Source organism: Enhydra lutris, unplaced genomic scaffold (assembly GCF_002288905.1).
Source record: "Enhydra lutris kenyoni isolate GAN:26980312 unplaced genomic scaffold, ASM228890v2 scaffoldscaffold2, whole genome shotgun sequence".
Taxonomy (NCBI): Eukaryota; Metazoa; Chordata; class Mammalia; order Carnivora; family Mustelidae; genus Enhydra; species Enhydra lutris.
The window spans coordinates 32,755,087-32,780,552 of NW_019154086.1; the positions used below are offsets into that span (position 1 = coordinate 32,755,087).

The following is a 25,466-nucleotide window of genomic DNA, read 5'->3' on the forward strand; positions in this document are numbered from 1 at the left end:
TCACGCATTTTTACAAACAATCTGATTAACCTGACCTTCTCCACAAGACTCTTTGGAAGAACATACAACAGAGAAAAGCAAAGCAAAGCTGACTAACCAGATGTCCCCTCCTTTAAAGAAAATTTCAATGCAGCCTTTTGATAAGAAGTTCCTGAATAAAGGAAAATAAGACACTCAGGAGTGGAGTTATTCTTAATAAGATTTGAGACTTCAACGAAATCTTTACAAAGACAAGAGTTTCTGATACTCCTTAACAAAAAGAGGTGGGGAAAAAAACAGTTAACAACAAAAACCCTGTACCCCACTAAGGCAAAGGGAGCCACTCTAGATCATGGAGCACAGTGTCCTTTCAAGGAGGAATTACCAGAGTCCTAGAAGCTAGTCAACAAATGTTTTCTAAATAACTGTGTGCTCTTTCCTATATGAACAAAAGACCATTCAAAGGGGGCTTGAATTTGTAAAACCCATTCTTAGAAAATCTTGGTACTAAAACTTGCCATCCCTCCCTCTTTTCACCAATTCTTTAAAGCAGTTTGCTTTCTCCCTTTCAAGACGACTGGGCTATCTGATTCACTATAGTGCTTGACTTTATTCAGTAAATACCTCTTTAGAAGAAGCCTTATTTTAAGTGAGGTTTGTCTGTAGTATGTGTATATACCACTCTCAGAAAGCCACTGGTGGTTTACTCTCTTGGAATTTCACACAACCTTTTAAAATTTCTAACAAGCATGAGAATTTTTCTTATTTGTAGTGCTCTTTTCTAAATTATGAGGTTCTTGACAATTCTTTTAAGATTTCTATTATATTTACTACTTGTATTACCTTATTGTTATTACAAAATGCCACAAATTGGTGGCTTAAAACAAATTTCTTATCTTACAGTTCTGGTGGCTCGAAGTCCTAAAATCAAGATGTCAGCAGAGCTGCAGTACTTCTGGGAGCTCCCAGGAAGACAGTTTCCCTAGCTTTTCTGGCTTGTAGAAATCGCCGGCAGTTCTTGGCTTATGGTCTCGTTCTTCATCTTCAAAAGGAGCAGCATAGCATCTCCCCATCTCTCATCTTCTGCTTCCCTCTTATAAGAACCCTTGTGATTATATTGGGCTCCCTAAGATAATCTCCCCATCTCAAAATCCTTAATTGAATCACAACTGCAAAGCCTCTTCTGCTATATAATGTAACACAGTCACAGGTTCCTAGGGGGCTATTACTTGGCCTACTGTACTACTACCACTGGCAAAATTTTATTGTATACCATGAGCTAGGCACTGGGCTAACTGCTTTACATTTTTTTATCTCAATTAGCCCACAAGCCACACACTAAGATTGAGTAACTTTCTTAGGCTTTTAAGTCATTGCTTTCTGATAAATGACAGCAATTCATCACTAAATTGAGTAACCATGATTCACAAAATCTGCATTCCCACTCCTGTCTAGCACTGACTTGTATAGGTCTACAAAGGTAACTACGAAAGTAAGACTACGAACTTGTATTTTTAGAAAAATGTTAAGTCATGTGGGTAGAAACTTGCATTTAGAAATAAGCCACATTGGGGCACCTGGGTGGCTCAGTTAAGCCTCTGCCTTCAGCTCAGGTCATGATCCCAGAGTCCTGGGATCGAGCCCTGCATGGTGCTCCCTGCTCAGCCAGGAGCTGCTTCTCCCTCTTCCTCTGCCTGCCACTCTCCCTGCCTGTGTTCTCTCTCAAACAAAAAAAATCTTAAAAAAAAAAAGTTACACTTATGAGTGGTTAGAACTAAAGCTGTAGTTACTGGGTTCATTTAGCTTAGAACCTTGAGACCAGTGCTAATTAGATTTACGGTTGCTTCTCCTAAGTGGGACATTTCATTGCACTCAGCTTAGAAATTAGGACTTATATTCTCGACGAAGATACTAAGAAATACAGACCTTCAAGTAGGGCCTTCATCAGAAAAGTGTGGGTTAATGCCCCAAACCCATCACTGCTGCTCAAATACGATTTATAAACTGATGAGCACTGAAGAGTCCCTTGTTATCATGGAGCTGAGAAGTAGCTGTTCAGTGTGTGTTTGCCACTCACATATATTGCATGCAGTCCTCACTGCACTGCGAGAAACACAAATGAAGCGCAGCAGATGCATCTAAACAGAGGGCCTGCCCAATGATCCTTCGGCACCTGAAACTTGTTAGGTATTAGAAGGGTTAGAGGCTCTTGAACACTAGTTTGAGCCCTTCAGTGGTCTGATTTGATGAAGGCTTTTTAAAGATTGGATACAATTAAGGAGATATATACAATTATAAAACTTGAATATAGGAATAGTTTAGCCCAGTGGCTTCCAGCCTGTTGGCTATAAGCTCTAGCGGCAGATGGGAGTTATTGTAAGTAGCCCATTAATCCATTTGAGCACCGAATGTTGTAGGTAGACTAAGTATAACCTACATATCAAACGCAGATATGGCTGGGATAAGTACACAGTTTTTCATTAAAAGACCACTGAATTCATAGAAACTTTTGATCATTTTTCCTTTTATTAATCATTAGGTGCTTAACGGACATTAAGTTCATTAAATTCTGATATTCTTAGAGTGGTTGGACACTTCTGTTCTAGCTTGGAAAATTTAGCGAAGTGTCCATGGAACACTTCTAACGCACAAACACTTCCAGTCACCCGAGATTGAAGCTTTAAAAGAGCTCCATCTGACAGGCTCCCAGAAGATACACTGAATTAAACAATAACATATCAAATAAGACCAACTAATAATGCTGATGAAACCTTTCAATTGGAAATTTTTCTATCATGATAGCTTATGAGAAAAGTTAACAAAAGGTATAATAAAGTACTGTTTCATTTCTTTAACTTGCCTGCAGTAAGTTCCTAAATCAATAAGCTGGGTATGTCAGATTTTAAAACCCAACACTCTCTTCTCTAAAGAAAAGATATCTAAAGAAAATACACCTGTGTGGCTAACTTAGTTAAGCATCTGCCTTCGGCTCAAGTCATGATCCCAGGATCCTGGGATCGAGCCCCACATGGAGCCCCACTTTGGGCTCCATGCTCAGTGGGGAGTCTGCTTCTCCCTCTCCCACTTCCCCTGCTTGTGTTCCCTCTCTGGCTTTCTCTCTCTGTCAAATAAATAAAATCTTAAAAAAAAAAAAAAAAAAGATTTTATTTGAGAGAAAGCACAAGTGAGGATGGGAGTGGGGAGGGGTAGAGGGAAAGCAGACTCCCCAACCTGAGCAAGGAGCCTGACGCAGGGAACAGTCCCAGGAACCCTGGGATGGCGACCTGAGCCAAAGACAGGTGCTTAACTAAGCCATTCAGGCACACCTGTATCTGGCTTTTAATTTGTAGATGACAGCACTATCAGTTAGTACAGGACTTTACAAAACATTTTTGCATTAAAGGATCTCAAAGTTGGATTATTCTTATTTGTAGTCTCTCAAAAACAAAAACAACAACAAAAAAAACTCCATCAAATAAAAAAACTTGTTTCAAATATGAGAAAACCATAAAAAAGGTGATTTTTCCAAAATTATAGTATAATTAAAGAGCTTAAGTTATTTAAACACACACACACAACAGCAACAACATAAACAATATGGATTTGATTTTAGAAGTATCATACAGATTTTTCTAAATACATTTTGATTATTTGATCCCAAGTAAGAAAAACCAGGAACATTTTGTAGTCATCTTACCTTCCTTAAATGAAGAAAGAAAAACCCTCTGATTTAAATTGACTGTATAGCACTGTTTGGGTGTTGAACACATTCTTTTTCAGTCATTTTCAGACCTAGTATAATAAAAATTCTTCTTTAAAGAACAGTATTTCAGGCCTTCATGATTCTCTTCAATACCTAAATAATCATTTACCAAAATAAACAGGTTTGTTGCAAAAAGCACAGAGTTGGGTTTTAGAATTTATAATTATAAAGGATCCAATATTTATAAACTCTGCACATATAAAAAAAAGCCTTCCTGTCTACAGGACTGTATGACAATGGAATATCTCAAGGAGTTTGCAGCCTCTCCCTAGCAATCTTAACCATAGTTTAAAAGAGTTAAGCTGGGTCGGCTTTAGCTCAAGCGGTTACTTCGCAATCAGTCTTCATAAAAGAGTTAAGCTCCAGCTTTCTGAAATGGTGTAAATTACAGTTGTGTCACTAGGGAGAAAGATTTACTGAATGCTTTTCAGTATGTTTTTAAAGCCACGGAACCATTACAAAATTTAGACTGACTCCACAGCTCTTGCTTAGTTAAAACAATATACAATACTACACAGGAATTTTAAAATTATTACACTGGAGGCTGTAAGTACTGTCAGAGATGCTCACATTTACAAATCAGATCACTTTAAGTTGGCTGAAAGCTAAGGTGCTCGAGTGCTGACAAGATCTCTAGAATTCCTTCGCATGTTTCCATCAGCACCTGTTGATGGGGACAATCTGCTCATTTTTCACTATAGCTGTTTGCTGGTAAGACAACTTGTTCCTTTTCCTCAAATATTTACCTGCAAAATAAAATATTCAGTCTTCTCTTGTGAAACTTACATGTGACTGCTACCTAATATAGTTTCTGCTGACTCCTGGAGCACAAAAGTTTTAGCAGCAGGCTCTGATTGGGTCTGTTCAGTCGCTCAGTCACATATTCACTCAACCAGTCAACAAGCATTTACGGACAGATCATCCACTATGTGCTGAATTCACTTATCTTAAATGGAACCAAAACAACAAAAGTTTTAAAGAATTACCAGAACTTTTATTTTTGCTTAGTTTTATTAAAAAAATAAATATGTCATAAAGCTTTATTTTCCTTTAAGGAGAAAAAAAGGAACAAGTTTCATAAAATCAAATAAGCAATGGTAAGGTGTCTTGACTTGAAAAAGATTGGGAATCACTGGTTTACAAAGTTATAATTGACTGAAAGAACTGTAACAGCCACAGTTGGCTGTTTCATGCCAATGGCAGCAAACAACGAGATCAACTAGGGCAAAATAAATAATTGTGTGGAAGCCCTGGTAAGTGCTTAAACAGACTGATTCACTGAGACATCAGGATAGATATATCTTGCTTCAAACAACACAGGAGTTCCTGAAAAGTTTTGTGTAAATGAAATAGCCACAGACATACTAGGAGAGCTTGGTATCTGAAAGAATTCCACAGTGAATTCTTTTGGGAACGACCACTTCCATTTTTGTAAATCCGGGTATTGGCTTTGCTTAAGGCAAAGTATACCTAGCTGCTACCTCTCTGAACTGAGGTATTAGCATACACACCGAACACTGCTCCAGCTGGGTCAGTGGCACAATTTCCAAGTTTGTGTTTCTATTAAGTAGTGTAAAATAGAGTCAGCCAGGGAACCCAGCTGCATCTGGCAAAGCAGGCAAAGGGTGGGATAACCACCTTTAACAATATTTCCAAGCCAACAAATACTTTGGAGAGTCTACTTTGTGCGAAGCACGGTAATAAGCCTTATCAATTCAATTATAGATGTACTTCCTTTCTCTTAAACCTTCAGCCGGGGCCTATGTCGGGAACTCTAAAAGTAATACTACTAATCCTTAAGACTGACTTTAACCAAATTAGCTGCTCAGCTCCTTCAAATTGGGGTAGATGATAATGGAAGAGGCTGAGTTTTCTAAGGCTGCAGTTTTAACAACATAAGAATCATGTTTCATATAACCAGTCAGTGAAAAATCTTGCTGGCGACAAAAATTTTTCAAATGGTTCCTTTTTTTTTTTCTTTATTTCCTCTGAATCCTCAGGCAAATTCTGCAGAACAGTTAAAGTCACCAATGCTCTCTGCTTGGGTGATATATTTCAGTTCTGCTGATAGGAATAAAAACTTCTTTCCACCCACTAGAATTTCATGAACTTATCCTACACTGTAAGTGATGCTTTGGACAGGGAATAAGTATGGTAGTATTAGCTCCAGTCGTTTTATCATTATAAATAACAGAATCCTCACTTTGCTCACAGCCTCCATTTCATTTGGCCAAACTTCTACCAGGCTGAAGTCACATTTAATTGGTTAGGCTGTTCAGTTTCTTTTTAAAAATGCTTCTAATACCATTGCTGCCTATATGTACAAGTGTGAATAAAAAGAGTATGCAATCTGTAGTCTTTTCCACACTGAGTACACTAACAACAATTAGTAAATAATTAAAGAATAAGTGGTCATTTTAAAACTCGTGTTTTTCTTTAAAAAATTTTCACTTTCTAGCACTTAAAAAATGGGTCTTAAAAGTGCCCTATTAATGTCCAATGCGGTTCCCCACTCTGTCCCACCCATCCAAAACCTGCTACAAATGCTGGATTGAGTTCATATCAAATAATTTAGCAGTACCAAGATTTTTCAAATAGAAACAGTGTTACTGACTTCTTCATATTGGATAACAAAATAAGGGTAACTCTGATCATCATTAAAAATGACAAAAATCTGAGGCTCAAAGAAATTATCCACACAAGAGTCATACAGGTCACTGGTAACACTGCCCGGATTGACAGGAGGTGGTCTTCTCATGCCATGACTGCCCATCGTGTATCTGCCAGTTAGCACTTTGGCCAGAAACATGAAATGGACTCCTTTGGAGGACTTCTTAGAAAAGTTATGAGAATAGCTTGCCTTCTTTGCAAAATAACTGCCTTGTCCAAACATTGTAGCATGCTTTCCACAGACTCGAGGGTCAAAGTTGTGCTTGCAGATTCCATCTACCACATCCTGGGATGTTCCATGAAATAAATGTCTTTCATTGATTATCCTGTCACGGCCAAACATTTTCCTGTTCATATATTCCTTTTTCCTAATGAAAAGAGTGGACAGGGAATTCAGAAGAAGGAGGTATAGATCAATTTAATAGGCAAGATGTAGTCATAAACTCATTATGGTTTCAATGAAGAGGAAATGTTAAAGTAGTTTTCAAGGGCAAAATGCCATCAGAGAGCATATTAAAAGTTTAAACTGATCTTTTCCACTGCAGACAAGAAGAGCCCCCGCCAACACTTATTCACTTGCTGTCTCTTCCATTTCAAATCTAGTTCACAACCTTACTTTCTCAGGATAACTTCTTTGTCTAATTCCACCAACCTGAGTTTCTCTAAATTTTGAGATTACTCAAACCTGCATGTATTCCTTTTGTACTACATTTGTTTTTTGTTGATTTGAGAGGCAGCATAGTCAAGTAATTAAGAGCAAAAGCCTCTGGTGCTAGACTGCCAAAGTTCAAACTCTAGCACATATCTTATTAGCTGTAGGTCCTGTGGCAAGTTACTGAACTTACATGGTCTGTTATGAAGAGTGTATGTGAGTTAATATATGAAAAAATACAAACATATTAGATTTTGTGAAAGCCTTTACTATTATGTTCTGCATCTGTCATTAGTACATTAAGAAAAACTCTTAAATTTCTCATACTGCTGACTCACCTTTTATATTTCTCCCAAAGAAACTGGTTTTGGACTCTCAGTATTTGCAAAATTCTATATTTAAACTCAGGCACAGTCTTATGAAAAAGATTATAGATGATTCGATAACTTTTGTCCTCTACAGAAACAGGCACTTGGATGAAGTCCTGAGATGGATGCATATAAATCCAAGTTTCAGGGTAAAAGTTTGCTGAGGTGACCCCATCAGGGCAGATGATCTGTGATGATGAAGTTGCTTCAAGAGGTGGAGGAGCCTGTGTGGGAACACCACCAAGTGTCCTGGAAGGGAGAGGAAGAAATGTCAGTGTAAAACATTTAAGTACATCTCACATTATAGCGCTCTAAAGCAGTATCTAAAATTGTAATTTGTATAGCTTAAGTGCTTGTTTAAAAAACAATATAGAAAATGCTACGTATTTAAAAAAAAATCTCCAAGTGACATTGCCTGTACACAGTTAACCTATTATTAGCTTCTTCCCGGCCTCCTCCTTGTGGAGAAAACTCTGGAATGTACTGCTACAGGCAGGCAGGCAAGCAAGAGACAATTTATAAATATCTTCACTTTGAACTGTAGACTCCTCTTTTGCCTATACAGTTAAAGAAACTCTAAGAGAGCAGTGATAATTTATATGTATTCTTCAAACTTTGCTGTACTAAGCAGAAAATTTACCATTACTAAAGGCTCTATAGGTGGCGGGGAGTGGATTGATGGGGAGACAAAGGCAGGCAGGAAAGAGGGAGCTTACAGGAAGATGACATGAAATATTAAAAATAGAAAAGCTTAGAGGTGCCTGCGTGGCTCAAGTGGTTAAGTGTCTAACTCTTGTTTTAGGCACATGTCATGATCTTATGGGTTATGGAGGCTCCATGCTCAGGGGGAGTCTGCCTGAAGACTCTCTCCCTCTGCTTTCCGCCTCCCACCCCTGCATGCACACACATGGCTCTCTTTCTCTCTAAAAGAAATCTTTGAAAAAAAAAATTAAAAAGCTTATACTTTCTGTGTAACACAAACAAAAATCATTGGAGTAGGCACTGAAAGCTGACATTTGGCATTTGCTTCATTTTTCAATGTCATGTGTTAACAACAAAGTCGTCAGTTGTATCCAGATTTTATAGCCTTAGGTGTGCTTAAGATGAAGCTAATTACTTTAAGCTTCAGACACCAGAATGTATATCCTTGAACCTTTAAATTTAGTTTTAGACACTTTGACAGGTGACTTTCTATTAAGTAGCAGCTGAACAGTTATTCCTGCTCAATTAAATGCTTAAATTTAAATTATATTTCTTGGCCATTTTCAAAACAGAACAAAAAGGAAGATCAGAGAGAGAAATTCCTGGCCCTGAGACCCAGATTCAGGGCCAGGGTACCGTAACACTCTTCAGCATAGAGTGATGGTCACAAGGAAGCAGTGGATTAAACTAAATTTTCAGAAGAGTTTTGTGACACAGAAGTTACAACCATGAGTAACTGTGCATCTCATGTGCAAGAGCCTATCTTACCATTACCCTCCTCATAATCACAGCTGCCTTACAGTAAGCACATACTATGGACAGGCATTTTACATACATTATCAGTTACTGTCCTAACAACCCAGCAAGATGGCTTGGATATCTGTACTTTTCAAATAAAGAAACTGCTAGCATAGTAGCAAAGAACAGAGACAGGATTTTAATCCAGGCCTATCTACATAGTTTCTAGATGCATACTCTTTCCACTGCTATATACCTCACAACACACACACACACACACACACACACACACACACACACTCTTTCCCCTCAAGGCTTGAAAGTGATGGATGTATATTAGGGCTGCAATGCAGGTTTGCCTGACTCCCACTACCACCACCTCCATCTCACACAGTCTTTTGACTTTTAAGAGATGGCTTGATAAGAAGTTAAAAAGCTATAGAGGCATAACTGCCTTCTCTAACACCTGCCCCCCTTCAAGTGGTTGTGCCTACGATTTAGCATGCCTCAAGATCCCTTGGGAGACAGAGACAGGAGTTCTGAGAGGAACCAGGACTTACAGAATCCATACAGTTCAGGGGTCAATTTAAAGGGGGCACTGGCTTCTCTAACCTTCCTGGCAGAGGCATAATTGTTCTTGTTCTCTGAAGCGTTTTCATAAAGCCCTGACAGACTCCTCCAGAGCCTTTATTCACTGGCACATTTTTCTGAAGAGAGGCCCCACTGCTTTAATCAGATTCTGAAAGGTAACTCCTTCAAAAGCCATCACTATTCTGGAGAAATGGCAGGAAACACAGAGTATAAGTTCCTTATTTTTAGCTGTTCCTTCTATTCCTGTTCTGCAAAAAGAGTAAGTTCCAGCCTACCAGATTTTCCAGGATTATTAGGGATTGAAGTTACTAAAAGAGGTTTCTCTCTCTCTTTTTTTTTAAAGATTTTATTTATTTGTCAAAAAGAGCGAGAGAGAGAGCACGCGAGCGAGCACGCGCGCACAAGCAGGGGGAGTTGCACGCAGAGGGAGAAGCAGGATCCCTGCTGAGCAAGGAGTCTGATGTGTGACTCAATCCCAGGACCCCGGGTTCATGACCTGAGCCAAAGGCACATGCTTAACCTACTAAGTTCCCCAGGCGTCTGCCAAAGAGTTTTCTGAGTTGGGGAAGGAAGGTAAAAATTCTCCCCACTTTACCCAAAATAGGTTTTAGGCTGTTCTCACAGACGTACTGAAATCCTGGCACTGACCAAAAAAAGATTCATAGATCTTGAAGATGAGCCTGTATAAGTAAATCCTATCCATCCTAAAACATTAAATTAGATTTTATATTCATAATTATCATCCATTCCCATCTATAGATGCTTACTTTTAATAAGCCAATATCCTAATTGGGCTAAAACATTAAAATGCATATAGACAGCTGTCTGATGAACTTCTACACTACACTTGCCATGAATTAGAAATACATATTCCAAGCACAGTTATAAATGTGGCTTTATTTTCTGAGGCTGCTGAGTTTGTGTTTAGCTCATGGATATTCCAATGACATACCATGTGCTTCACAGTGCTGTACCAGCCTTCTTCAAAGAGGCAAAGTTGAAGGGTCTAGAACTTGCACTCAAGGACCTCTGAAGAATGGATTTTCAGAATTCAAGGTCATCTTTTACACTCTCCTTCCCTCCCCTTACCATTTCAGAAGATGTTTCCTAACCCACTTTCAGTGACGAAGTAAAAATTAATTCATTTTATCTTTTTTGAGGGGAGAAGTCAAACCCTATCAGGCTTTCCCATGACCACAGAGTGACTGCACAGGATAGATGTCCTTCTGGCTGAAATGAACTCCTACACCTCTAAATTTGAGATTTGTTTGCTTATGCAGCCTCAGCTTAAATATTCTAAGAATATTAAAGAATAAGCTCTTTTTTTTTATCAACCTCATTAAAAAGCAGCAAGCACAAGGAAATAATACTTTCTTTGGAACTATGAGTGATAGATGTTAACTAAACTCCATTGTGGTAATCATTTTGCAATATATATGTATGTCAAATCATTAGCTGTACGCCTTAAACTGACAGAGTTGTAGGTGAGTTATAGCTCAATGAAACTGGAAGGAATTAAAAGCACCAGGGAAACTCTCATTTAGGAGGAGTCAAATTTGCAGGAAATTCATAGATTAAGTCAGCCAGCCCCTCTCCTCACCTCCCTTATTCTGGCATTCCCAATTCCTAGGCATCTCTTATTTCCTGATAACTATAGCCTTTTTTGACATTTACGTTTTAATCTGACCCTCTACATTTACTAACATTTAAAAACAAAACTTTCTTCCTGGCTAAGATTAAAATCATAGTCTCTCTGGAATCAGTTTTGCAGCCTGCTTTTTGAAACTAATCCCTCTTCTACTCTCTTCCCACTAGGCCAGTCTGAGTGCCTCAGGGCCCCAGACTCTAGGGCAGATAGGAACTGAAGGGCTGCATTTACCCATTCCACCCTGGTGAACTTGCTGCTTGCTTCTCTGCTCTTTTCTCATTGAAGTGCCTGCGTAATCTCTTTGATTTGCTAAGCTCTTACTTTATACCTGATTATTGCTGTTTTAGACAAAAAGACTAAACAGGAGATTTTTAGAAAGAAAAAGGAAGAAATAATTGACTGACTTTCTTTGTTCTCTTATAAACCTATGTTACAAATAGTAAGGTGCCAAATTTGTGGCATTAATTCTACTACTGCTTATAGTATTTTCATAGTTTGTACTTTTACAAAATAAGCCTAAATTTAAAAAGAGGGGGAGGGATTATTTCATAATTACTTGTCTTAGGGTTGAAACAAATCAATGTTCACCATTCTGTAAAACTCCCCCATCAAAGCAGCACTTGAATGAGCATTCTTACTCTCACTCAGAGGCTACATCTTGCTTGATTGGCTCAGCATGCCAAGCTGCTGGTCTCACTAATGAGTCCTACCATCTCACTAGGAGGACAATATGTTCCTAACTACTGGACGTGGACACTATCTCCAGCTGTGCTAGTGAAATCACAGAAATGGCATTTTTATTAGTTTCTAATAAAAAAAAAAAAAAAACCCTACAAGGTAAAATTTTTCACATTTGGACTAGGAAGAAAGCACACATTTACCCAAAGCCAGCATATATTTCTAAACCAGCCTTACTAAAAATTGCTTTTGGATACTGAGCATTTCAGGGATTTTTATTCATTTGTATTTTGTTTTTAATGTTCCCTCTGCAATCTCATAATAAGAATCATTAAAATTCTGTCATAATGATCTGGGAAAAGCACAGTTTGAGACTGGGAAAAAAACAAACAAACTAGTAAGAATATAAAAACAGCATCTCTAAGATAAGTAGAAGAGAAAAACCAGTATTACTCTAGACCTCCCCAGTCCATAAAACCAAGTAAATCTAGCATTATTCTAAAAAGCAACCTCTAAATATGGTATATCTGATGAGAGTACACAAAGATTTCCCTAGAGTTACTTTTTTTCAAAGATGGCCATGCTACTGGTAACAGGCTCCACCTTTTTGGCATCTATGGAGATGTACTGGTGGGCTATCTAGGGGTGGGGAAGAGGACTTGAGAAAATGGAAAAGCTCACCTACAATTAATTCAGAAGGTTGAATTCAGTTTCAACCTAGAAGTATGACAGGTAATTTTAGGGAGTAATACAGGAAGGTGGACCTTACATAGAAAATGAGAATGCAGATTCTTTGAAAAGAATCTTTCCTATGAAAATTCACTCAAGGAAGAAGACCTGGAGAACGCCACCTTGAAGGGCTCTCCCTGCTTGACCTTGCAGTTTACCTGTACTGGGAGGCAGCCCCATTACATGGATGGTTATCACCAGGAAACTCCATCTTTCAGAAAGGAAGCAAATGCGAACTGCCTTAGACCAGATATAATTACTTTTTGTTGTACAAAAATGTTACTTCTCTTTGCTTTTCAGTTCAAAAAAATCAACTGGATAATCACTCTTTTAGTTAGGTTAATTGTAGCTTATCTAAACTCTACTCTTTGAAGAATTAAACCCATAGAATAACTCAAAATTTCACATTCTAGAAGTAATAACCAAGTCAGTCTCTTAATTTAAAATCTTTTACTCTTTGTCATTCAGTTGTATATTTACATAAAATGAGAGTAAAGATAAGGCTTTCCACTGACACTTACTGTAAATACGGAAGCAGTGTAAAACAGGAGCGGAAGAGGGGTCTCCTTTTTATTTCTCTCCTGAAGAATGAGTTGTGAAGAATATAGTGGTTGTTCCACATCATAAATCGGACCTCTTTCAGACCTCGAGAGTTGGCTTCTTCAATCAATCGAATAACAGACTGGAGTAGAAAACAGAAGGTAAAGGAAAAAGAAGTTAGAAAAAAACAATCACTAGGAAATATGAAAAATGTTACTCTAACTAAAGGCAAAAATAGTTAACCTTGATGTTAACATCAGAAAAGCTTCAATAAAGTGCAGAGAGTCAAATTAATTCCCTTTACACACAGGATTTTTGGAGAGGGGGAAGGGGGGAAAAAACAGAATAGAAAGATGCTCCTTCTTCAGAAGAGCATGGATTTCTATTATGAAACATGTGAGACCCAGGGATCAACTCTGCTCTATTTTGAGGCCTTAACAATGTCCTAGAAATTTGTTTATATTTCTTAAGGGAATTTTCAGAAGAGGATTAAAGATAGTAGTGTATACAGTTCAAAGAAACTAGTTAAGTTCCAAATCCAAGAAATCTTTCAGAGGAAAAACACAGGGACATGTATTCTGAGAATACATTTTAAATAGTCTCTTATTCTCCTTGGAAGGTATTAGATATTAGTGATTACTTAAAAGAGTCTCAGAAATCTTAATTCCATTATGTATTATTAACCAAATAATATTATACTAGGTATTTTTCTTTTGCTATTGCCTTAAAAGAAAATCAAAGGGTAAAGAAGTCAGTTATCCCTTTTTGTAATGCTGGAAATGAATTTAATCAAATCAAAGAAGTTAGATCTTTGGAATGTGAAATTAATCTCTAAAGTCCATTTCATTGTTTTAAAATTTGACTCTGAATTCTCATTAAGAGGCAAAGTAAACCCATCATCATTTTAAAACCTTACTTTGTGATTTGATTTAGAAGCTATTCTTACCATCTCACACTAAGGATCCATGTACACATATGACACAATTTTAAATAACTGATTTGCCTGCACAGCTCAAGAAACATTTTCAAGTATTTCTTCCAGGGGCTTAAGAGTGCTTGTTTCGCATTAGACTTCCGAAATGCTAAGTGTAACACATGATTCAATGAACATGAGCCCAGGAGCCAGAAACAGCTAGAAATACATTAGTGCTCATCTCATTAAAATTATTCCAAAGGAGCACTAAGTCTGAGTACTTACCATGTAAATACTTGGTCTCTACAGTATTATGATACTGGGGAAAGCATTTTACCTCTCTGATAACAGTGGTATTTATGGATTCCAGATCAGTGAAAAGAAATACATCCTCAGAAAAATTGAGAATAATGTTAATTATATCAACAAGACTCCATTTTATATCAGTAAGCTCTTATATTTGTTGTTCTGTTTAGTCACTGTTGTAAAGGATTAGAAGGAAAGGACAGTGAAAGACAAGAAAAATTTAAATGCACTTTTTGGGAAAAGAACCTGTAAATACCTCAGGATACTCTCTCCATCCAAAGTGGTCCCTACAGAAGAACTTCCAGACTGTGTGGTAAATAGAGTTTACATTGCTAGAGGGTGGTGTGGACAGCCTTCGTAGTTGGTCAAATTCAGTTGTTTCATACACATTCATGGCATTCAAATCTGCCCAAAATTCTTGTCCTCTAAAAAGACCCCCCCAAAAAAGAACTGTTAATACATTTGCAAAATAGAAATATCTAAAACATCTCATCAGACATTAAAAATATGTAGTACAGCATGCTGTAGAATTTTCAAAACTTATTTGGAGTAGAAATGACACTACTGGTTGTTTCTCCATTTCCTACATTCCTTTTTTGTTTTTCTTAAAGATTTTATTTATTTATTTGGCAGATAGATCACAAGTAGGCAGAGAGGCAGGCAGAGAGGAAGGGAAGCAGGCTCCCTGCTGAGCAGAGAGCCCGGATTCGGGGCTCCATCCCAGAACCCTGGGATCATGACCTGAGCCGAAGGCAGAGGCTTTAACCCACAGAGCACCCAGGCGCCCCTCCTACATGCCTCTTCTTAACAAGACCAAAGGTTCCAGGCCATGGAGTTATGGTACCACTGACTGATGCTTATCCCACAGTATCAGCATATCACAGACCTAAACCAATCAACATAATCCCACCCTCCCCCAAACCCTGGTTTCAGCCAATCAGGGAGTCAGTTTTAAGATGAAGCTGACATAGAGAGCAGACAGAGAAACAAAAGAAACTTCTCTTAAAGCTTGCCTTTTTTTCCAGAGGCATCAGTTTACCTATCAATACAGAATACACAATATTGCCTGATGAAAGGAGAAAAAAAGAAAAACAAAAACAAAAAAAAAAAACAACAAAAAAACCAACCCCCAGATGAGACCAGTATTGCTATTTTACCCAATATCAATAATATCTTTTGTCCTGGGGGTTGGAGGGGGAGAAGTTGGCAAAACATGAAGAGCAAGATAGTTTGTATTATTATGAAGTTTAGCTGTGAGAATATTTTTGTCATTTTGTTATCTGGTCTGCTGCTGCTGAATCAGCACTTCATAAATATCTCAATACTTTGGGGGGAAAATCCCATTATATGAATCAATACCATTTAAGGAATTATAATGGGTGGTCCATTTAAAATCTCTTTTTTAATGGAACTTCATCTAGTGTTTGAAATATCTTAACCATTATTTTAAATAACTGGAAAAATGTTCATTGTACTGTTCTTTTTGTGTATTTTTCAAAATATCCCTAAGAACATATGAAAAATAAAATACATCATAAAGTAACATCATAGGTATCAGCAGAGTGACTAAGTTTCCAGACACATTCCTTCACCTTTGTACCCTTTTCATAATGGAGTTCTTTCTTTCTTTCTTTCTTTTTTAAAGATTTTACTTATTTATTTGAGAGGGATAGTGAGAGACAGCATGAGCAGGGGCAGGGGAGAAGGAGAAGCAGGCTCCCTGCAGTAGGGAGCCTGATGCGGGCTTGATCCCAGGATTCTGAGATCATGACCTACAAACGCTTAGACAACTGAGCCACCCAGGCACCCATCCACCACAGATTTCTAAATGGAGGTCTATAATACACAGGATACTCCAGATCTAGTGGCACTCACAATGACTGGTTCATGTGAAATCCAGGTGTTGGAACAAATATTCCCAATATTCAACTTATTCCCTTGTTGTAAATTAGAATTTTGAAAAGGGTATTAATTTTGACCTAGGGGTTTTGTTGGTTAGTACAACACTTTCCAAATTCTGCTCTAGGAACACGTGTTTCAAGGACTGTTAATAGGTATTCTGTGGAAAAAGCATTCTGTGGTCAAATGTTTGAAAAAAACCTGGTTACACAAAATTAAATAATTTACTTATTGCAGCCACTCCTCAGCCCCTTTAATATACTAGGTAAATACTGAAGTACCACGATGAGGGCTATAAAGTATCCTTCCAAAACTGTCACAAGGCTCTCTTCCTTTTTTTCCATGTATGCCTATTAACATCTCTCAATAAACACCCTTGGCAAATCTACCATCCTCTATCCTCATGTTCATAATTTTTGAAACAGATTCTATTTGGGGAAAAAACAAACAAACAACACCTCAAGTCATATATCCAACTAATGGTGCCAATGAAGCATGTAACTTAATAAAAGCAGTATGTTCCTTTAAAAATTCCTAAGGCGCTTCCCCAAACCCTAATTTCCGGCTTAGGAGTACAGACAGGAAGGAAGGAAGGACAGAAGGAAGGAAGGAGGATATGATCTTAAAAGTACCATATACTTTTAATTAAGTGCGAAATGGAAATAAGACAATAAAATGTAGTTTAAAGTCACATTTGAACACTTCTTGGTTTAAAATTATTTATGTTAAATAAGGGCACTTAATTCAAAAGGAAAAAGTGTTTCTGGAAAATTGTTTAAAAAAGAAGAACAAACGCTGAAAACCGGAACTCCTATACCTAAACTAAACCTCACATCAAGTTGCTTAAACGTTTTTCACTTAATTTTAGGAGAATCTGATACTGAGCCAAGAGATATTAACCTGTTTCTCCCTCTTAACATAATTTCCAGTTCTAAACAGATTTTCTTGCTTTAAGTTCATTTCCCAGTAAGTGTTCCCAATTATGAGTTAAATCCTCAGTATTTTCCTTAAGGAATTCGTAGAACAGCAGTTATTATGTTAATATGCATTATAAACAGCCAATGCTTTTTGTTGTTAAAGTACCAGATTTTATTCTGGCCACCACTCTAGCAATTTCTGTTTAAGCCTGTATTATTAAGACTTCATAGATAATGATTTGCATGAGAAAGACATCTAAAACTGCAGCTTTTGCCACATCCTCTGTGCATTTCAGTCCATTGGGTATTATGAAATTTCTATGACAAATCCTAATTTACTACAATCAACTGTTCTTTGGATTGATGTATCAAAGTACTGTTTTAGCTCTATTTGATTTTCAATATGCTTTTCTAGACTTTGCAGAGACAAAACAACAAATTTGAAAAACATTAAATTATCTTTTTATAAGATTAATTTTACCACCTGCTCTCCCTTAAACAAGGAATGCTTAAAAAATCCAAAGCCAAGAATTTCTTTTCTCCTCCATCTGCATCAGTAAAAAATGCATGCGATACAGATGCCAAATATTCAACATACACCACTCTTCTTTATCAAACCATTGTCTATTATGAGAAAGCAGTTATGAGTCATGTATGTGTGGTAATGGTGATGGTGGGCTGTATTAGGCAATGCACAAAGAATTAAACAGATGTAGTTCCCGGCTTCCAGGGGCTTCAAGAGAGAAATAACTAACAAAACATAAAACCAGAGTCCGTACATCTGCCTATCTAAACTCATCAGTGGCAAGTACATCCTGGGAATGAGAGGATAAAGAGTTAGCGTGCAGCATTATGGGACAAGAGGTGGTTACTGGTGTCTAGGAATGGATAAAGGTCAGGAAAAGAGGCTTTACTGTATCAATCAAACAGCTTTTTCTAAGAGAAAGAATTTTAGGAATAGTTTAAATAACAGGAAAAAATACCGGTAAAGAAAGAAAATAAAAATAATACCAGGGTTGTGTAAAAGAACAAGAAAAAAAAATATTCAAGGATTTTGCTTCTTGAAGAAGGGTAGGGACAGGGAGGGACAGGAGAAATGCAAATAGCTGGAAAAGGAACTCTATTAAACAGGGGTACAAAGCAGATAAGGAAATGTGAACCAGGGTAAAATAGGCAACATGAAAGATGTCAGGCCATGAACTGAGGAAGTAAGCCCAGGGTCTCAGAGCCTCAAATTTAAGAGTATGAATTTAGAGTATTGAGGTGATAAAGGGTCGAAGCAGTAAATACTGGATGTGTGAAGACTGAGCAAAACAGACAATGCTAGAGATTCGGAAGTAGAGGGAAGCTCTGTAAAGCAGGGTGCAATAATCCTGGTAGATGAGAACTCTACATGGCCTAAAGACATCCCCCACCCAGGGATGGCCAGAAAAGAGAGAGTATGGGAGATGGCCACTATATAGGATTTAGATTTGACTAAATATATCATGTGGCTAAATTAATCAGTACTGACTTCCCCAAGATATAACCCTATCATGATGAATCAGGAAAGAAATCTTATAAACAAATTGATGATTTTTGCTACAAAAGGAAGAATGAACTAGAATTGCTGAAATATTAACAATTCTGTTTCCATATGCTTCACCAACAAACACACCACCACACATACCGATGTAAGAATCCAGATACAAAACTAATCTAAAATTCTGAAAATAACACCCATTCTCATAATTTAGATGCTTTATAACAATGATTCTCCCCCTACTCAACAAATAACTTGACATACCAAGTAAAACATTTTTCAATTATTTATTATCTATGCATGGAGCACCTACACCTACCTAAGTCAGAAACAATGTCCCACAACCATCATTTCTTCTGTGTACATTTCAAATACAAAAGAAAGTAAACAGGGACCATGATGTAAATAACAGAACTACAACGAAAGCCCAAAACTATTTTTAAGTTTAATGAAACAGAAATTAGTAAGAACACGATCTCTTTGTTAGATAAATAGTTCTTGGGATTATGCATTTGGGAGCCCAGTAAGGAATATAACCATTTTAGACAATTTTTCTGTATTTACAAGTTGTTTGAAACCAATAAAGAAATATGAAAAACAAAAAAATCTTAAGTAGACACACTGACTAAGCACTGGACTGTGTGCTGGGGATAAGATGAAATGGGCCAGAGTCAGTAAGGAGAGAGAGAGAGACACAAGCAAACCCAGCGGTACGGTGTGAAATATGGCACAAAGGTGCTCTGGGAACAATTCAAAGGCAGAGGGCCTACCTCTACTGGAAATGGGGTCAGGAAAGGTATTCGTCGGAGGTATCCTAGAGTAGATGAAATGAGACAAGTCTGGCAGGCCACCACGCAGACAATGGGAGGCAGGACATCACATGCAGAGTGACTGACATGTGCAGAAGCCAACCAAACAAGGCACAAGAGACCCAAGAGTGGGCAGTACATACAGTTCATGTGAGAGGGTCAGGGTGTTATGTGTGTGAGGGGGATGATAAGAGATAAGACTGGACTGGATATGTTGGCTGGGGCCAGATAATGAAAAGCTTTGTATGCTGGGTTAAGAGGTCACGACTTGATTCTGTGGGCAGCAGGAATCACTGGTCTGTTTTCAAGAAAGTTCAGACTTGCCTTTTAAAAAGCTACTCCAACAGCGATGGTATGGAGGACTGATTTGTTTATCTTAGGTAGGACAAGGTGGGGAAAAGGAGGGGAAAGGTGGAGACAGGCACTTACTTGCTAAATATTTATTAGCATGTTTTTCATTATTATTAATACTTATTATTCTTAGGCGTAGCCATCTGTAACTATTAGAACTACACAAGACAAATGATGATAGAGAACTAAGGAGGCAACAGCAGGGAGACTCTGAAAGTTATTAAAGAGTCAAAATCTGACTGCACAAGATAGGATTACATGTGAGGCTGAAGGGAATGTAGAGTCTAGGATGTGTCCCATGTTTCTGATCTGGATGACTGGGTAAGGTGCCATTATAGGAGACAGGAATTGTAGGAGGTGGAACACGTTTAGGTGGGAAGATGATGCAACTAAAATACAGAAGTCAGACTTTAGCAATGGTCAATTAAATTTTTTGACCCTACTCAGCAGTTTTAACCAGAGGGGCTAGATTTCAGAAAATTGTCTTCCATCCTCTAAGAGTTAACTATTTTCCTACAAGGATAAATCTGTGCTCTCAAACTAATTCACACCTGCCCTAATCAGCCGACTAAATAGACACAATTAATAGGTCCTCTCATTTTATTACTGTGATGCAGAGTGAAAATTTCTCCGAAAACTGAGGGTCATAACAATAGTAGAATAAAGATCAAATGAAGTATATAGAGTATTTAAGCTCTTCTGCTATGGACTTGAGACAGGCATGACAGATGGGACATGTTTGCTGCTGCTAAAGAAATTTCACAGGCACACAAAATATAGCTGGCTTTTGATACCTGGCTTTGATGTTTCCAGAACTCATTTAGCAATGTTGGAATATCTAGCAGCTTATATATCCCTTCAAATATGTTACAAGGTGATGAGAATCAAGCCATGGCATATACAATACCAACGTATTTTGTGAGAGCAGTGTAGTTATTTAACTTCAGAGGACTACGTATTCTAACTTTATGCTTCAGAAGCATAGTAAACTGTCATTCATTCTGTTAAGATTTTTGCTAATACTGACACAAACAGCAGAGTTACTGGGGCAATAAAAATTTTTCTATAAATGCTTATAGGCAACATCTTTCAATATGTAGCAGAGGTTAAAATTCTATATTTAACTTCTACACTATGACATGGGTCTTAGTACCAACTGGATTTTCTCTCTTTGTATCCAGAAGTAGCTATAAATACAGACATGCCTACAGATCAAAATTAGAAGTTTCCATTATTACACATATGACCCTCAGTAGTTGTGGGTGGGCTAAGAATCAAATGTTGACAATTAAATCGGTCCACCTCTAAAGAGACCCTGACCAAATCAAGACAGGATTGCTGAGGCTTAGCTCACTCTGTAAAACAACATCAAACCTGGATCATGGATTTAGCTCATGGTTCCAAATATCTCAAACAATTTTGGGTAGGCCAAAACATGTATTTTTTTAAAGATTCTATTTATTTATTTGACAGAGAGTGAGATCACAAGTAGGCAGAGAGGCAGGCAGAGAGGGGGGGGAAGCAAACTCCCCGCTGAGCAGAGAGCCGATGCGGGGCTCGATCCCAGGACCCTGGGATCATGACCTGAGCCAAAGTCAAGAGGCTTAACCCACTGACCTACCCAGGCACCCCAGCAAAAATATTCTTCACTTTAAGATACAATGAGTTTCCAGGAATCAATTCTTAAGATGGTGATCATTTTAAGACAAAATTCTGACTGCATACGCTGCTCCCTTGGTGCCTCCTGAGACATCTTGGAAATAGGTGAATGGGAAGGCAGCAAGTTAGTGAGTGGATGCTGTCTAGAATCACATTGATCTGTGTTGTGTGTTAAACGCCATGGCTAATTTACAAATTGTGAGACATCTAACTGTGGTCTTACTTTTTAAAAATTGTTATTTATTCATTTATTTGACAGAGAGAGAGAGAGAGAGAGAGAGAGAGATCACAACTAGGCAGAGAAGCAGGCAGAGAGAGGAGGGGGGGGAAGCAGGCTCCCCGCTGAGCAGAGAGCCCGATGCGGGACTTGATCCCAGGACCCTGAGATCATGACCTGAGCTGAAAGCAGAGGCTTAACCCACTGAGCCACCCAGGCACCCCCTAACTGTGGTCTTAAAGTCATTATAGAAATGAACACTGTGAAATGAAAATGAGAGGATAAGAGGAGACAAAAGGAAGGCAGATTCCCTACATGAAAGAATACCATTTTTAAGCTTTTGTAATTCTATATTCTCCAAAAGCATGAGAAGAACTAAACAAACATATATATCATAGTTTACTCTCAAAAACCTTTGTACCAAGACACATTTGAGTACACCTAAGTGCTTCCTAAATCCTAAAAAATACCATACACTGAAGTCCCCTCTGTCCTATGCAACCACTAAAAGCAAATTATAATATCTACTTGAGGAAAAGAACCTGCTAAATTTTGTTATGTTGGGCTTTTTGTCCGTTTTACTACAAAACTACCAGATCAAAGGAAAGAACACAAAAGAACTTTCTAGTAAGATGTGGTAAGCCTAAAAATCTTTCATAAATAAAAATTACACCTATGAGATCAGAAAATCTCACTGCTATCTATTTACAGAGGCATGGGATTAAATTTTGCACTCTGAAGACATCAGAAATGTCATACAGCCTTAACTTTTAGCCAAGTTCAGTCACATGTCCTGAGGCTCCTAGAAGGTAACTTAAGTGAGACATACTTCTCAACCATGGCCTGAAGAGGAACTGAAACTTAATTTCTACAAGAATAGCTGGGATAGAAAGCACACAACAGATTTTTAAAAAATGTGTATCATACCTTATACTGCCTTAAATTATGCAGTTACTGCCTTTTATGAAGATGAGTGAATATCCCATTTGTTAAGTGAAATATTTTTAGAACTGTGAAGTTTCTATCTTACCTCAAAGTAGCCAATAAAAACTGCCATGTACTCAGGGCACTATACTGATTGATTCAATTTTGTGAATATAGAATTTAACAGCATTGGAAGAGGGGTAAAATATATTTGCTTATACAATTTTTCTCCTTGATTACAAAATCAATTGTATGTAAATGCTAAAATTACTTTAAAATAATTGCTTTCAAATAACCTCAAATAACTCAGAACTCATTTACACATAAATAAAATTATAATTATAAATAATTATCATAAAATAAATCCTCTAATAACCACCAGGAAAAAATACAGGCTATTAATTTATAGATCAACTTTTAAAATTACAACTCTTTAAAAAAGGGTTTTATTCAGAATTTTCTCAACTTAGCCTTATCTTTTTCCCCACTTAGTACAGATAAACTAATTGATAAATGAACAAATTAAAAATATACACTTCAATGGCTTATTATGAGAACCCAGAGATGACTAAGAAGCTCTCAAGACTAGAGATTTGAATATATGCAAACTAACCATACAGAGAATTCAACACTTCCTGAGAGTTTTAAGCAAATTTCTTAAAGGAAAAAAAAACACATTAGGAGATAACTTTTTTCTTCATTTCATAAACTGTGACCACAAAACCTTTCAATATGGCTTTAAATCAGTAAATTTTTCTGGGGGAGAGGAATCTATGAAGCCAATCTGTTTCTCTGACAGATTCAGTTTTATCAATAGTTAAGATAGCCTAAATTTTTGGTAACAAATCAATTGTAGGATCCTTTATACAAGGCTTCTGATGTGTGGCAGCATTTGGACAATCAAACGTCGTAAGCAAGCAAAGTACTTGCCTTCTGTTTCATAAATTCTACCCCCATTCAAGGATATCTTTCTTTTTATTACCTCAGAAGGCAAATCTACTATTTCTCCTGTGCTTATTTTTATTCTCTCAATGCCTGGAAATGAAAGAGCAAAGCCAGGTGGCAGTCAGAAACCAAAGACCAACCGCAGCAGGAAATTATTTAGAGTATTTTGTGCCATTTGCCCTCTCTACGCCCTGATCAGCTGCAGGAGCTGTGAAGATCACAAGGTGCAGGCAAGATCCTGAGAGCATACACAGTACAAGCAAATTCACCCTTGGGCCTCTATCCCTGCCATTCTTCCCCCACTCTTCAGTGCTGGTAAAAATTTCAAGCAAAGAAGGTCACCCAAACTCTATGGCTATATGTTAAATGAGAAGGGACAGTTAAAAAAAAATCTCAGTCCAAAACGAAACAAAAAATTTTTTTTAATTTTATTTATTTATTTGACACAGAGAGAGAGAGAGAGAAAACAAGCAGGGGGAGCAGCAGAGCAGAGGGAGAGGGAGAAGCAAGCTCCCCACTGAGCAGAGAGCTTGATGCTGGGCTTGACCCCAGTCCCCTGAGATCATGACCTGAGTCAAAAGCAAACACTTAACCGATTGAGCCACCCAGGCACCCCCCAAAAGAAAAAAAATTGTTAACAAAGAGAAATTCCTCTAAGTATGGCCTAAACATATTTTCCAGTCATATGAGAAGTGCTATGTTTCACATAAAGAGAATTAACAAATCCTTCCTTATGCTCAGAAGCAATAGAGCCAAAATAAAGGACATCCTTTTGCATAAATAGTATAAATTTCCTGAACCTTCTCAAATAACTTAGTCATGGGAGATTCTAATATACTCCTGACACATTTTGTGGCATACATACTTGCAAATCACTGGTTTCTGTAAAATGTGAAAGGGAACAGTCATTGGCATTCTCACTAAGAGCATACCTTTCATTGTGATGACCATGTAAAGGTTCTTTACTGGCCAAGTGGGTGTTAAAAGTCTACAGCACATAGCAGAGAAAGATCAAGGAGACAGACACATTTTGCTGTGTGGACACAGCAAATAGGAATGCTTAGTTAACTCCCTTCTATGCTTGTCTTAGCACCAGTAACAGGTTAGGTCAGCAAGGAAAATTGTTTAAGTTTCACAATTAAAAGTTCATTAATATCATCAACTTCTACAATTTAAGTTACTGATCACAGAAGTGGCTATAGTTAGCATAAGACTGCAACTATAATTTTGCACAAATCAAATATAAACCTTATAAACTAGCAAGCTGAATAAATGGAATTTATTACGCACAAAATCCTTTTTTCCCCCAGATTTCAAAATGTATTTCAGAACTTACTGCAATTTCAAATTCCCCCATTAATAAGGAATTATCAAGGCTTATAGTTCATGTGTCGGGGACTGGGCTGGATTAGGTTTAACACTTACAGGGATTTTAAACAGACACAAGTCTGTGCAGTATAATTCCTGGCCCCTAGAAAGCACTATCATAAGTAGCCTATAAATATAATAATACATTTTATTAAAGAGGTTCTTCATATCTAAAATGTAATTTGTTTGCTCCTAGAAATGGTAAACTTCAGAAGTATTTTATTCTTTTGTATAGTTTGTGCTTATGGTTTTGCAAAGTATGGTTCAATTCAAGACCTTAAGCTATTACTCTAAAATTTGAAACCCAGAATGAAACAGAACATAACCAAACCCTCTGCACTCTGTTATCCTCCAAAAAGATATAAAATCACTCATATTCACTTCACTTCAGTTTAAGACTCTCAGTTTTATTTTAAAAGAGAAATTCTGCTGCTTTTATGAAGGGAATTTCTTGTAAAACTTATCAGTATCTAATTACCAGAACCAGCCTTATAAAGTTGTGCTAGAATAATCAAGAATCATCTTATAGTTCAAAATGTTTTTTCCTTTGCAAAAATGATACATATACTTAAGTTTTC

At 37.4% G+C, this 25,466-nt stretch overlaps 1 protein-coding gene across 1 annotated transcript in view; it reads right to left on the minus strand.

Moving 5' to 3' along the window:
- Positions 1-5,725: 5,725 nt before the first annotated feature.
- Positions 5,726-25,466, minus strand: part of LOC111148254 (TCDD inducible poly(ADP-ribose) polymerase) — a 29,698-nt gene continuing 9,957 nt past the window's right edge. The window contains exons 3-6 of the mRNA XM_022504711.1: positions 14,534-14,702; positions 13,040-13,200; positions 7,403-7,681; positions 5,726-6,780 (exon numbers count right to left, since the gene is read on the minus strand). Coding sequence (XP_022360419.1) covers positions 6,333-6,780; positions 7,403-7,681; positions 13,040-13,200; positions 14,534-14,702 — 1,057 coding nt within the window. The 3' untranslated portion in view covers positions 5,726-6,332. The remainder of the gene's footprint in view (positions 6,781-7,402; positions 7,682-13,039; positions 13,201-14,533; positions 14,703-25,466) is intronic.